Genomic DNA, 14369 nt, shown 5'->3' with positions numbered 1-14369 from the left:
TACTTGGGTTGCTTCCTTGTTTTAGCTACTGTAAATAATACTGCTATAAATATGGGTGTACAAATATCTTTTTGTAATATTTATTTAATTTTTTAAGTGAAGTAGACTTGATTTACAATGTTGTGTTAATTTTGCTGTACAGCAAAGCGACTCAGTTATACACATATGTACATTCTTTTTTAAAAATTAATGAATTAATTAATTTATGGCCGCGTTGGGTCTTCGTTGCTGCACACGGGCTTTCTCTAGTTGTGGCGAGCTGTGGCTGCTCTTTGTTGCAGTGCACGGGCTTCTTATTGTGGTGGCTTCTCTTGTTGTGGAGCTCGGGCTCTAGGCACGCGGGCCTCAGTCGTTGCGGCATGCGGGCTCAGTAGCTGTGGCTCGTGGGGTCTAGAGCGCAGGCTCAGTAGTTGTGGCGCACGGGCTTAGTTGCTGTGTGGCATGTGGGATCTTCCCGGACCAGGGCTCAAACCCACGTCCCCTGCACTGGCAGGTGGATTCTTAACCACTGTGCCACCAGGGAAATCCCTATACATTCTGTTTTTATATTCTTTCCATTATGGTTTATCCCAGGATATTGAATATAGTTCCCTGTGTTATACAGTAGGACCTTGTTGTTTATCCATTCTATATGTAATAGTTTGAATTTACTAACCCCAAACTCCCACTCCATCCCTCCCCCATCCACAGGTCTGTTCTCTATGTCTGTGAGTCTGCTTCTCTTTTGTAGATAGGTTCATTTGTGGCATATTTTAGATTCCACGTATAAGTGATAGCATATGGTAGTTATTTGTCTTTCTCTTTCTGACTTATTTCACTTAGTATGGTAATCTCTAGCTGCATCCATGTTACTGCAAATGGAATTATTTTGTTCTTTTTTATGGCTGAGCAATATTCCATTGTATATATGTACCACATCTTCTTTATCCATTCATCTGTCTGTGGACACTTAGGTTGTTTCCATGTCTTGGCTATCGTGAATAGTGCTGCTATAAACACAGAGGTGCATATATCGTTTTGAATTATAGTTTTGTCCGGATATATGCCCAGGAGTTGGATTGCTGGATCATATGGAAATTCTATTTTTAGTTTTCTGAGGAGCCTCCATACTGTTCTCCATAGTGGCTGCACCAGTTTACATTCCCACCAGCAGTGTAGGAGGGTTCCCTTTTCTCTACACCCTCTCCAGCATTTGTCATTTGTAGACTTTTTAATGATGGCCACTCTGACCAGTGTGAGGTGGTACCTCTTGTAGTTTTGATTTGCATTTCTCTAATAATTATCGATGTTGTGCATCTTTTTTTTTTTTTTGGCGGTACGCGCGGGCCTCTCACTGTTGTGGCCTCTCCCGTTGCGGAGCACAGGCTCCGGACGCACAGGCTCAGCGGCCATGGCTCACGGGCTCAGCCGCTCTGCGGCATGTGGGATCTTCCCGGACCGGGGCACGAACCCGTGTCCCCTGCATCGGCAGGCGGACTCTCAACCACTGTGCCACCAGGGAAGCCCTATTTTGAATTTTTTGAGGAATTACCATATTGTTTTCCAAAGTGGCTGCACCATTTTACATTCTCATCAACAGTGCACAAGGGTTCCAATATCTCCACATTCTCTCCAATTCTTATTAATTTTTTTTCTTTTTCTTTTTTGTTGTTTATATTAACCGTCCTAATGAGTGTGAATTGATACCGCGCTGTGGTTTTGATTTGCATTTCCCTAAAGACTGGTGATTTTGATCACTGTTTTATGTGCTCATTGGCCATCTGTATGACTCCTCAATATTTATAATCACCACTGATGCTGCAGGAACTTAGTGCCCCAGCCACATGACCGCCAGGGCCTGTTTCCACCTGCACTTCAGCCTCTGCCGCCTCCCATGTTAATTTGAGTAATTGTGATGCCACCGCGTGCCATGGGCCACCAGGTCTCATCTTCCCCGGCAAAGTTGTCCATGGACCACTCCAGTGTGTGAGCTAACTAATCCCAGAATCCTGTGTTCAGTGGTCCTGGGGCCACAGTTACTGTATCAGTCATGGTCGTGCCTGAGAAAAGGTGGCACGTTCAAACTGGGTTATTTGAGGAAAGTTTGAATAAAGGGAATTTTTACAAAGGTGTGGGCAGGGTTTAGGGAACCAACAAAGGATGGTGAGGTGCACAGGGTTCTAGCAACAATGGGGACACACCTAGAGCTGAAGGGACACAGCGGGAGTAGTTGTGGAACCCAGCAAGGGTGGCAGTGCAGACAGGGCCACCTGAAAGGAGCTGAGCCGTCCGTGGCCTCTGCAGAGGGAGACAGCCAGCCCACAGCAGCCTCCCAGGGAGGGAACCCAGAGAGTAAATACCCGACTTCTCTCTCCTCCCCCATCTCTGGCTCTGACCCCAACAGGAAGCCTGAGAGCCTGGAAGCTGTTCTGCAGTCTTGTCCCTGAGGGTCAGTCTTGCTGTAGGCCAGCAAGGTGGAGAAGGATGGAGAGTGGATCTGAAGGGGAAAACGGAAGACATCCACAACCATCCTTACAGCTATTCTGTATCACTTCAGATGCTGTTAGTAATAAAGCAGGTGGCTAACAGTGGCTAAACAACAGTGGTTTGCTTTTCTCACACAGCAGGGATCTGGAAGTGTGCAGTTGTAGGCTTTTCGCTCAGCAGTGGGCGATGGTGTGGTTCTGGTCAGGGTCTTTCTTTCTTCTCTGGTCTCAAGATGGCGGCCAAGGCGCCAAACCCCGCCTCCCCTCAGGACTCAGCCAAAGTGCAGGAGGAGAAGGGCTGGGTTTCTCCTCACCTCTTTGCCTCCACGGGATTACGTTCATCAGAGCTCTCCCCCCTGCCGCCCCCAGAGCTGGGGTGGCGTGACCCTCCAGGGGAACCCTCCACGGGGACAAGAAGGGGGAGATGGCTCTAGGTGAGTGGCAAAGGCTGTCCCTCCTTGTGACGGGACGGTCACCCTGCTCCCAGGGAGTACTCATCTCGTGGTCTGGCTTGAACGAGGGGATGGGTGGGGCAAAAAGGGATCCTTCAGGGTAAGAAACACACCAGCAAATCTGCACAAATCTCTGTGGGCCAGGGAAACGCTCCCTCCCCTGTGACATACCCTCCAAGGCCATATCCCTCCTGTACTCTGCTCGCCACGAGTTTACTTTCCCAACAGACCTCAAGAGCCAGTGGCCTCAGGCTGCTTCCGTTTCCTGCTCTGGAAAAGTCCTCGAGGCGAGGAAAATACAAATGTCTTTTCTACCTGCTTGGAATGAGTGAAGGAAAAACAAAACGAAACAGCAAATGTTAATATTTACATAAATTACCTTGGCCTGGAATTCAATATGGATTCCTTATGCTCAAAGCCAGGGCTGACATCCCTGGCCTGAACCCAGTCTGTTAAAATATCACAAAGCTTCAGACCCGGTTACCAAGCAGCTGCTGGCCCCAGTCTGTTTGCCCCCTCAAATTTGGCTGTCTCCGCCCTCCCCCAAGAGAACAGGGTTCGGGGCCTCTGTGGGCCAGTCCCTGCTGAAGACACTGTTCTCCCTGGTCAGAGCTTCTGCTCAACAGTGGTTAAATAGTTTGAACATCCCCCTGCAGAGAACACACGACTCTAAAACAAAATTAAATTTACAACTCAGAAACAAAACTGAAGTTACAACTCAGAGACGAAACTTCAAAACTAATCAAGTCCAAATCAAGACCTGTGACATTGTCCTGTTTGCTCTGACCCACTTCTCCCTAGATGACCATGGCCCTGTGGCCACAGAGCCCCGGAGGCCTTGGAAGCAGATGCAGTTCACCCAGTCAGCACATTTTCCTTCTCAAACTGGCTCAGCAGTGAGGCCCAGGCTGGATTGTCCAGCGCAGCAGCTCTCCAGACCCTCTCCAGGTTTCTCAGACTCATCATGTACTTTTCTTGTTTGTTTCCTGTCTGTGTCTCTCACTGGGGTCTTGGACCCATGAGGGCAAGAGTGCCCTGTGCTCTGTTCCCGTGGGTGCTCCAGTGTCCAGATCAGGCGCTGTCCCAGGGGAGAGAAGGAACTTGTGCCCATGGTGCTGACAAGTCTTCTGGCCTCCACTTACGGCAAATGCATCACCGGTGTATATTACCTACATCTGTCCTCTTCTCATTGTTCTGTGACAAGTAAAATCGTTTTTCTGTTTTCTCCATGTGTCATTTGATGGTGTGAAATCAAAGCCCCATTTTACATGAAACTCAAGCGTTATGCGGTGACCAGTTCCTTAAGTTGAGAATGGTCACAGGAGAAGAGAACTCGGGTGAGCTCAGCGGCAGATAAGGGACAGCCAGTCAGCATGTTTGCCAGCCTGGGACCCGCCCACAGCCGCCCATGGGGGCGATTCCTTCATGCCTACATGTGTCCTCATGCAGGCTCTGAAGCTGCTTGGCTGGGCTGGTTTCAAGGTGACCCTCTGGAGGACACGGCGTCTCTGTATGATACTACACTTCAAAAAAGATTATTTATTTATTTGCCGCGCTGCGAGGCATGTAGGATCACAGCGTGTGGGATCTTAGCTCCCCGACCAGGGATCGAACCCGTGCCCCCTGCAGTGGAAGCACGGAGTCCTAACCACTGGGCCACCAGGGAAGTCCCATCCCGAGTCTCACATTGAAAACCCTCTTCAATGAGAACGCGAGGACCCCCAGTGATGACCACCTGGGATTCTTTGGACCCCACGGTGGGGTTGCCTGTACTGAGGAGCTGGGAATCCTCCCTGGTGCACTGGGAGTGGCAGAGCCCCCGGCCCTGCGTTCTGGTTGCAGAGCTGGGCTATGCAGGGCCTGAGCTCCCAGCCTGGACACTGGCCTTGCCCGCAGTGTCCTGGGGATGCCAGGCGTTGCCAAGTCTCCTGGGTGACATTGTGCCAGGGCAGTTACCCTTTTTCCAGGGGCTGGATGTCCCCGGCTGAGAGCCAGTACAGGCTTCGAAGGGGGCTCGGTCCCCCCGCCCCTGTCCCGCTTATCGCCCAAGGTTCCTGGATAATAGGAGGGTGGCACTCAGGCCTCTCTGGCTGGGCTGGGCCTGTGGGGTCCCAGGGGATGTAAAAGGAGCCGCTGGGGCAGGTGCCCCATATCTCCCTGACTGTAGCAGCATGGCCTTTCTCTGGCTCCTCTCCTGCTTCGCCCTCCTGGGGGACGCCTTCGGTGAGTGCTGGGGCTAGGGGCACCAGCCAGGTCTGGGAGGGGGCTGAGGAGTAGTTCCCTGAACCCCTAATGGCACCGCAGCCAGGCCCCATCAGAGGCTGGAGGGGCTCTGTCCGGAGCAACCTGGGGGCCTGGCCAAGAGGGAGATCTGAGCCCTCTTCCCTGCTCCCTTGGGCCTCACACCCCGACAGGCAATCGAGCCTGCAGGGAGGAGAGGGGTCCTTCTGGAGCTTTCTGAGCCCTCACACCCTGCACTGGAAGGGTGGAAAAGGCCAGTCTGGGCCGCACCGAGATCTGAGGCCTCAGAAGTGGCTCAAGTTGGGGAGCTGTGGGCAGAGACGGTTGTGGTAGCAAGAGCCCTCCCACGGCCTCCACCTGGGCTTTTTAATTACTCTTCTGGGCACTTGCTAAGCATTTCGTTTTCTATTAAAAAAAGACGAAATAGTGAAAAATACAAAAAATAATACGACATCCATGTACCTTCCATTGGGATTTAGCAAATGTTATCTTTTTCCAGATTTGCTTCAGGTATTTCTTTTTAAAACATAAAACAGATTCAGCTAAAGCCCCCTCTCCTCCTCGGAAGGTGATCCCTATTCTGAGCTCACTGTGTATCATTTCTGTGTGGGATTTTACAAATTTACTACACATTCATAAATCCATCAACACAGTATAACATTTGTAAAAACTTACATGAACTGTATTATCCGCTACAGGTTTATAACATGCCTTTTCCCACCCGGGTGGTTTTAGATTTATCCCAGTTAATATGAAGACCCAGCTCGTTCACTTTAATCGCTGTAAAACACTCAGCTGTGTGAATACATCACAGCTGATATTCTAATGTTCTTGCTATTACAAAAAAATGGATTATGTTGATGACATGTTTTGGTGATAACAACCTTCAGTGAGTGGCTGGTGCATCCCCCTGTCCCCAGGGGCAGGATGCCGGTCCGGGCATGCAGCAAGGCCTGCATGACCCCCGGGTGGCCTGGCTGGTCGTAAGGGCTGTACCTGCCCAACTTTCTTTACTGTTGCCAAACTGTAAAACCTGTATGCAGGTGCCGAGAGCTCACCTGGTCCTGACACAGCAAATGCATCAGGGACACATTAAGTACACCTGACTTTTCTCATTGTTTTGTGACAGTTCAGGTCCTTTGTTTTCAGTTTCCTCAATGTGTCCTTTTATGGCGTGGAATCAAAGTCCCGTTGTATTAAATAATTAACTAAAACTTTATACAATGAAGAGTTCCTGAGATCCCTGGGACTAGTGAATTCAGTGTAAAACATACTCCCATCGGCTGTCAGAATTCTGGGTTCCCCAGGGGCTGGGGTTATCAGATTTTAATTCCATACCCCCCAGGCCCCACCAATCTAATGGATGAGCTTTGACTTGTGAGGTGAGATTGTTTGCTCCCCAGTTTACTGAGGAAAATGAGCATCAGGGATTCAGTGACTGGTCTGAGGCTTCACAGCAAGGAAGGGTGGGCCTAGGAGTCCAGGCAGGATAGTCCGATTACTCAGCCTGTTTTCTGCTCTTTCAGGCAGGGTGGCCCTGGGTGGAGCAGCCCTGTTCCTCTGCATCCCTGGATGGGACACTGGGGTCAGCAGGCTGTATGTGGGGATCCTTGAGCCCACAGGTGGAAGGCACCAGGAGAAGTTTTTTGGAGGAGGCGGGAGTGTGGCAGAGGGTCCTGAGTCAGCCTGGACAGCTGAGCTACAAACCAGGATTTCTGCAGACTGGCTCCGGGTCTCAAACCTTCTTCCCCGTCCCCTCGCCCTCCTCAGGCTGCGGGGTCCCTGCCATCGACCCTGTGCTGAGCGGCCTGTCCAGGATCGTCAACGGGGAGGAGGCTGTCCCCGGCTCCTGGCCCTGGCAGGTGTCCCTGCAGGTGAGGGAGGATTCTGCACACGAGTAGGGGGACGCACTGGGATATCAGCCCAGCTGGGGGCTGCTGCCCAGATTGGTTTTGCTGGTGCCCGGGCGGGGCTAACCCTCCGATCTTCCTCTAGGACAGCACCGGCTTCCACTTCTGCGGGGGCTCCCTCTTCAGTGAGGACTGGGTGGTCACCACCGCCCACTGTGGGGTCAAGTGAGGGCCCGGGCTCAGGGTTCTGTTTCGGGCTCCAGTCTTGGGTGGGGGAGGGGAGTAGGGCACGTTCTCAGTCCTCAACCCCCATGTGATTCCCCCAGAACCTCTGACCTGGTGGTGGCCGGGGAGTTTGACCAGGGCTCAGACGCCGAGAACATCCAGGTCCTGAAGATTGCCAAGGTACGCCCAGGCCCTGCTGGGCCGGCCCGGGATCAGCCGCGGGGCTGCAGGCAGGGGCAGGGGGACGAAGACCCTTCGGCCGCTTGAGAGACTGGAGCCAAGCGTGGATGAGGCCGGTCTCAGGGTTCTCATTCCGGGCTCCAATGGGTCTGTTTCCGCTGAATGGATCGCCAGGAAAGGAGCTGGTCTCCCTGAAACCTGCAGATCCCCGACTTAACCCAGGGCCTCACCTCGCCTTTCTGGGCCCCACCCGCAGGTTTTCAAGAACCCCAAGTTCAGCATGCCCACCGTCCGTAACGACATCACCCTGCTGAAGCTGGCCACGCCCGCGCGCTTCTCCGAGACCGTGTCCGCCGTGTGCCTGCCCAGCGCCAACGACGACTTCCCCGCCGGGACACTGTGCGCCACCACGGGCTGGGGCAAGACCAAGCACAACGGTGAGCGGGCCGGGGCCTTTCCATCCACGAGGCGTGTCCGGGGTAGGGGCGGCCTGAGCCACAGGAGTCTCCAGGTGGGACACATATGGTTCTTTTAAAAATGTTTTAGTCTAAATTCCTATACAGTCATCAATCTTTCCATTTCTTTATTTAAAACGCTCTTAATTAAAAGACTACCAGACATGAATAAAAATGAGGGTTAATAATGTATACGTAAACAGTTTCTGAAGAAACACCTAAGTACCAGCAAGTCTCGCCCCCTCTCACCTGCAAGGAGAGGGACAGCCCGGATTTCCCTCCAGACTGAGGAGGTTGGTGCGTCCAGCGCCCCTGAAGTCTGGGCCCGGAGTCCAGTGTCCTGGGCGGGTTCGGGCCTGAGCACCCAGGTGCCCCCCACCGCCCCCCAGCGCTGCTCCATCCGCAGGTTCTTCCTCGGTGTCCTGAGTTCTTCTGCCCCGGCCACGGCCCCCGGCTGGTCCCGTAACAGGACAGAAGCAGCCGGGAAAGGGCAGCAGGAGGGAGGTGCTCCCTCGGGGGTCCCCTCCGGTGTCCCCGGTCAGAAGGACGTGCATCCCCTTCCCTGGGGGGGAAGGACGGCCCCTCCACCCACACACAGTGGCCGCCAGGGCCCAGGGCGCACGGGGCTCCGAGGCAGGACCTGTTGCAGCAGCTGCTGGAAGCACAGTCCCCGCTGCCTGGTGTGGAATCGCAGAGGAGCCACGTCCCAGACTCCCTGAAGGTGTCAGGGAAGGTTCGAAGCTCGGTGTCCACGATCATCGCGACGGAGGAAGACTGGGACCCTGCAGGGGGAGGGCGGGGCTCAGGCGGCCCCTGGTCTCTTCTCCCCAGGGGCGGGCTGGTGGCATGAGGGGCCCTGACCCCACGCCCTCTGTCCTTCCAGCTCTCAAGACCCCCGACAAGCTGCAGCAGGCGACCCTGCCCATCGTGTCCAGCACCAACTGCAGGAAGTACTGGGGCAGCAAGATCACCGACGTGATGATCTGTGCGGGCGCCAGCGGCGTCTCCTCCTGCATGGTACGGCCTGGCTCCGCCACCCTGCCCGCCCTCACTGACCGTGCCTCCCCTGGCCAGGCCAGGAGGCCCACTCCTCTCTGCCATGACCTGTCTAACTTCATGCCCTGCCCAGTGCCCCAGTGAAGGGCTGGACCAGATGCCCCTGGTGAGGGCCGGCTCTGGCCAGGTGTGGTGTGGGGCTTCCCAGGCGTATTTAATCTCACACCAACCCCACGAGCTGGACGCTTCAGCCTGTTTTACAGCTGATGGGGAGGCTGAGAGGATAAGCCACCTGCCCCAGGCCGTCCAGGAGTAGGTGGCAGGGCTGGGGCTGCCATCTGAGCAGATCTGAGTCTCTTGTGCACAACCACTGGGCCCCCCCACTTGCGCTTTGTCTGCACCCCTGGACTTGCCAGGTCAGGGCACACCAGGGCCCTGGTACTCCCTTTCAGGCTTGAACACAAGTCCTATCTCCTCCTGCAGGGCGACTCTGGTGGCCCCCTGGTCTGCCAGAAGGATGGAGCCTGGACCCTGGTGGGTATCGTGTCCTGGGGCAGCGGCACTTGTTCCACATCAACACCTGCTGTGTACGCCCATGTTACTGCACTCATCCCCTGGGTACAGCAGATCCTGGCCGCCAACTGAGCCCAGGGCTCCTGCCATCCCAACCCTGAGAGTCCCCAGTAAAAGCATCTGTCTGCACATGTCTCTCTGTGTGGCCTGGGTGACGTGGGGCTGCAGTGGTCCCTGTCACCCACTAAGGGGAGGTGTTACTGCTCCCTTTCCAGGCTGCCAGTACCCCAGCAACCCCCCTCTCAGGAAGCTGAGTCTTTGTATCTCATCCTCCCTGCTCAGGACTCCATCCTGGGGTAGAGCCCAGGGACTAATTGCTGGAGGCAGCTTGGCCCATGGAGCTTTCTGGAAGGCAGGAGTCTCGGCCAGGCTGTGCAGTCCCCGGAGATGGGCATTGGGAAGGCAGGGTGGGTCTGTGGAGATGGTCTTTCTATCCTCCTTGGTTCTTCACTGCACATTTCTGTAAGACCCGTTTATCCCAAGGATTCCTGTACTCTCTGTCATAGATGGACCTGGAGCAGGCATCTATTGCCCCCAAAGCACTGGGTTTAGGGGAGAGGCAGACAGAATTACAACAGTTCATTTTCCATTTTATCCTCCCACAGTCAGACCTATAGCCTCCACCATCAGTCACGGCACCACACGTCGGTCATGCACAACCCCGGTTCACATCATCCTCTCCCAGGTCCCACATCTTGATGTTTCTTTCCCTCTGGAGTTTCTACAAGGCTAGTCTTTGGGAAGGCAGCTGGTAGTCCACACTCACCGGGCATCTGGGAAGGAATGGCATTGGCCTCCCTGCTGCATTTCCCTTTCAGTATTCTTCCTAATATCTTTCCCTTCCTGGTGGAATTTTAGGTGTTCTGATAGTGGGTCATAATATGTTGAAATTAAGGTTACACATACCATTTAATTACTAAGGACACGGAAGAAAGCCCCCAGATAGCGGAACCTGATTTGGAGAATGAACATGTGAAAGGGAGAAAAGAAAGATGATAGAGAAGCGTTGGGCAGAGGAGTGGGGTCACAAAGTAAAGTGTTTAAAATATTATTTAAAGCCCAGTGTTTTAAGGAACACTGGAGGTTTGGGGTGGGGGAACCGCTCAAACTTGGAGAAGAAAGTACAAGCATTTTATATCGACATCAAAACCATTTACATGCAAATGAATGTGGGATGTGATGCGTATAAAAATGCAGTAGCGAACACAGGCCTGGTTAAGTTAGTTTTTCACTCACTAGCAAGACCTGCCTTCCCCTCTGCCAACCATTTTGCCAACCTTCCCCCTGGAGTCTGAAAACCGCAATCCCGGGATAAGATCGCCACCTCGTGGCCCGTGTGAAAACTGCAAGTCTGTGCCTGGCTTCTGACTTAGAAATGTAATGTGAGCCCAATGGGTGATTTTAGATGATCTCATAGCCTTTCTAAAAACAAAATTAAATAGGTGAATTAATTTTATGTGTATATTTTATTTAACTCAGTATATCCAATTATTATCATTTCAACATGTTTTAAAATTATTAATGGTATATTTTACATTCTTTTTCTCATACTAGGTCTTTGAAGTCCAGTGTGTAACTTGCACTTACTACACATCTCAATTAGGATGCTAAATTTTCATCAGGAATACTTGATCTGTATTTAAGTTTCATAAAGTATTGCAGTTGAAAAAGTAGATTTGCATACCCAAGTGGTTTCCAGTTAGGCGTTACACTGAAAAGTATAGTTAAAAAATTCCATGATTAATTGGGAGTCTGTCTCCATTTGCAAACAGACCCTCTGTAGAGCAGGGTGTGCTTAATAAGGGCCCTGCTGAGGCTGCCCCATACAGTATTTTTTTTTTTTTTTTACTATTTATTTGTTTATTTTAAATTTTTTAAATTGAAGTATAGTTGATTTACAAGGTTGTGTTAATTTCTGCTGTACAGCAAAGTGATTCAGTTATACATATATATATATTCTTTTTCATATTTTTTTCCATTATGGTTTATCACAGGGTATTGAACATAGTTCCCTGTGCTCTACAGTAGGACCTTGTTGTTTATCCATCCTATATATAATCGTTTGAACCTGCTAACCCTAACCTCTCACTCCATCCCTCTCCTACCCACCTCCCCCTTGGCAACCACCAGTCTATTCTCTATGTCTGTGATTCTGTTTCTGTGTCATAGATAGGTTCATTTGTGTCATATTTTAGATTCCACATATAAGTGATAGCATATGGCATTTGTCTTTCTCTTTCTGACTTACTTCACTTGGCCCATCCAGTGTTCCTGTTCTTCCTTAGACACAATTAGGGCATATGGCCAACCTTCTCTGTCCACAGATCACCTAGCTTCCTATTTAACTGACATGTCTGGACCGATCAGAAGAGGATGGTCATCGTTCACATCTGGAGAGTGTCACATCGTTCACCAGTCACTTATCAGCCGACATCTGTACCCACAGCTAGCGGACACGGTGATGAGCTGCGCGGACGCCCCCCAGCGCTGACCCACAGCCCAGCTGCAGGGAGTGTTGCCCACAGACAGCCCTCAGCCGTCAGCCCTCTCTGGCAACTTCCTCAGCTGCAGAGAATCTTCCTGACCGAGGTCATGCTGCCTTTCTGGGCGGCCCACATCCCTGATTGGTCAGCTGGGTTTTAAAGGCCCATCCCTTCCCTTCCCAGGTGTTGATCCTGGAAGCACTCCCTGATACACTTCCTGGTGCTGACCTTCATCTCAGAGTCTGCTCCCCGGAAGCTCGAATTGTGACTCTTGGTACCAGGAGTGGGTGGACTCCAGAAAGCAGGCGCTAGGACGGGATTCTGGAGTTGGACCGCTCTCTGCCGGCTGTGGCCGTGAGGACACCTTCCCCCTTGGTAGGGGCGGCACCGCCCGCGGCACAAGGTAACGATGAAATTGTTCAGACTTCCACCCCTGACAAACTGGGATGGTAGTCTGGCGGGAGAGGATTCACTAGTGGGTTTTCCCATATGTCAGGAGTTGGTGAAATACGGGGGGGGTGGAGGGAGAAACTGTAAGGCTGGTGAAACGGCGTAGCAGTTGCTAAGCACAATTCAGGCTTCAGAAAAAGGAAAGGAAAAGCTGAGAGTGATTCATAGCCAATTAAAAGCTAGGCGTGAAGGCCAGAGAGCCTCCTTGGGAGCGCAGAAAGAGCTGCCCAACCTCCGCGGCTCCCTGGTGAGAAAGCTGAGCACGGGGTCCAGGGTGTAGTCGTAGAGCAGCTTAAACGTTCAAGCTAGGCGGGTCTGCCAGGCCAGGGTCAGGGCCCTGCAGGACCGCAGGCTCCTCAGCACAGGCCCCACCTCCACTCCTGGAGGTGTGCTGGGCCTGGTAAGAGAGGAAAGAAACCGTGTCCCAAGAGAGCTGCAGGACCTCGCCAGCAAGGCCAGGTGAGCCCTGGATCAAGTGGGGTCAGAACATAAAATCAGATAAGGGAGAGATGACTGATTTGGGAGCCCTCTCCCAGGACACAGGATTTAACACTCTAGCCGGGTCCCCCAGGGATGGTTGCCCACTTGCTGCCTGGATGGCTCCTAGAAGCCAGAAACCAGCCCTGGACCCCACTAAATGAGGGCCACATGCCAGAATGACCAGGTCAGACGGCGGAAGAAGGGATTTAAGGCTGAGAGAAGCGGGCGTGGTAGGGTGGCCGCGCTGTGTAAAGCAGGATGCCCAGTGGCTGCCTTCCACGGGAAGGCCCGGAAGGCGCACCAGAGTAGGAAGGAATGTGCTGGAGGGAGGGGCACCAGGCTGGCTGAGAAGTCCACCCCCCCCCCACCCCCGTGCCCTCTTTAGGCCAGCCTGGGCGGTAGGAGACGCTGCTACAAGAAGCTGCCAGGAGGATGCAGTTACCGTGATGGTGGCAGGGCGGGACGGGCAGCTGGGTCCTGGCCCGCAGAGTGATGGAGTTGGTTAGGAGGGCCTGGAAGCGCTGGGGCAGAATAGATGGACCGCTACCAGGGGTCCTGCTCCATCTGTGTGATCGAAAGAAATCAAGGACGGGCGACCAGCAGGCTAAGTGGCCTCAGTAAACACCTCGGCATTCTGTGGCACCTCCAACTTGTCTCAGGCCTCCTTTGCCTCGACCAGAGTTAGGTGCTTCCTCCTCCGAGGTCTCACAAGCCTTGTATCCCCCTCTGCTAGAAACTAATTATGCTCCACTGGATTCACCTGTTTACTAGACTAGACTGTGGGCTTTATGAGGCAGGAGCCGGTCCTCTGCTTACGCCACAAGGCAGTGCTGCTAGTCACGCACGAGGTTCCCGCAGTGGGTCTCCAGCCCAGCTGCGGCAGCATCACGTGGGGGTGGGCTGACTCTTTACCTCGTCGTGCGACTGGCAGCGTGCTTATGGGATGTAGTTGTCTTTGAAGTGGATGTCTCGGCAATCAAGAGTTTGTCAGGCACTTGCTTTAAAATTAAAAAAACCCAACCAAACAGGGACTTCCCTGGCGGTCCCGTGGTGAAGACTCCACGCTGCCAACACAGGGGGCTTGAGTTCGATCCCCGGTCGGGGAACTAAGATCCCACATGCCTCCCAGTGCGGCCAAAAGATTAAAACAAAACAGAACACCTCACTGTCTGGCACTTACGCTACAATCCACCCTGTGATGCTGAGGCAGTCAGAGTCCGTGGTAAAAGGACATTAACAGCCTGGGTAGCAGCTAAGTTAGAAGTCGGGGGGAGGGCACACTGTGACCTACGAAGTACACCTCTAAATCCTAAATGTACACATCCCATAATAACGTACAGTCTGCGATGTTGTTCGTAGCTATCGTCGCAAACTTAAAGCGTCCAGCCACGAAAATAGGTCCGTGATCTCGGGGACTCTGGGAATCTGTTCGAAGATCTGGGTAATATTTCAACGTCTGGGCAAGTGAAGTGGTGAGGTCTCTGACGTGGTGGTGTGTCCCTGGGGTGTCATCTCTGGT

General features: G+C 52.8%; 1 protein-coding gene across 2 annotated transcripts; it reads left to right on the top strand.

Moving 5' to 3' along the window:
- The first annotated feature begins 5078 nt into the window (after positions 1-5078).
- On the top strand, positions 5079-9569 carry CTRB2 (chymotrypsinogen B2). 2 transcript variants are annotated; one of them, XM_024735679.1, is made up of 7 exons: positions 5079-5140; positions 6929-7032; positions 7154-7233; positions 7335-7413; positions 7670-7850; positions 8752-8885; positions 9348-9569. In XM_024735679.1, the coding sequence occupies exons 1-7, from the start codon at positions 5089-5091 to the stop codon at positions 9507-9509; spliced, it is 792 nt and encodes a 263-aa protein (XP_024591447.1). In that variant the 5' UTR covers positions 5079-5088; the 3' UTR covers positions 9510-9569. The 2 variants fall into 2 exon arrangements, with proteins under 2 accessions (XP_024591447.1, XP_024591448.1); XM_024735680.1 differs by lacking the exon at positions 8752-8885 and having other exon boundaries at positions 5089-5140; positions 9348-9538.
- The last annotated feature ends 4800 nt before the right edge of the window (positions 9570-14369 follow it).

Source organism: Neophocaena asiaeorientalis, unplaced genomic scaffold (genome assembly GCF_003031525.2).
Source record: "Neophocaena asiaeorientalis asiaeorientalis breed wild unplaced genomic scaffold, Neophocaena_asiaeorientalis_V1.1 scaffold40, whole genome shotgun sequence".
Classification (NCBI taxonomy): domain Eukaryota; kingdom Metazoa; phylum Chordata; class Mammalia; order Artiodactyla; family Phocoenidae; genus Neophocaena; species Neophocaena asiaeorientalis.
Note: the sequence above shows the minus strand (reverse complement) of the source record. Positions and strands in the feature narration are given on the sequence as shown.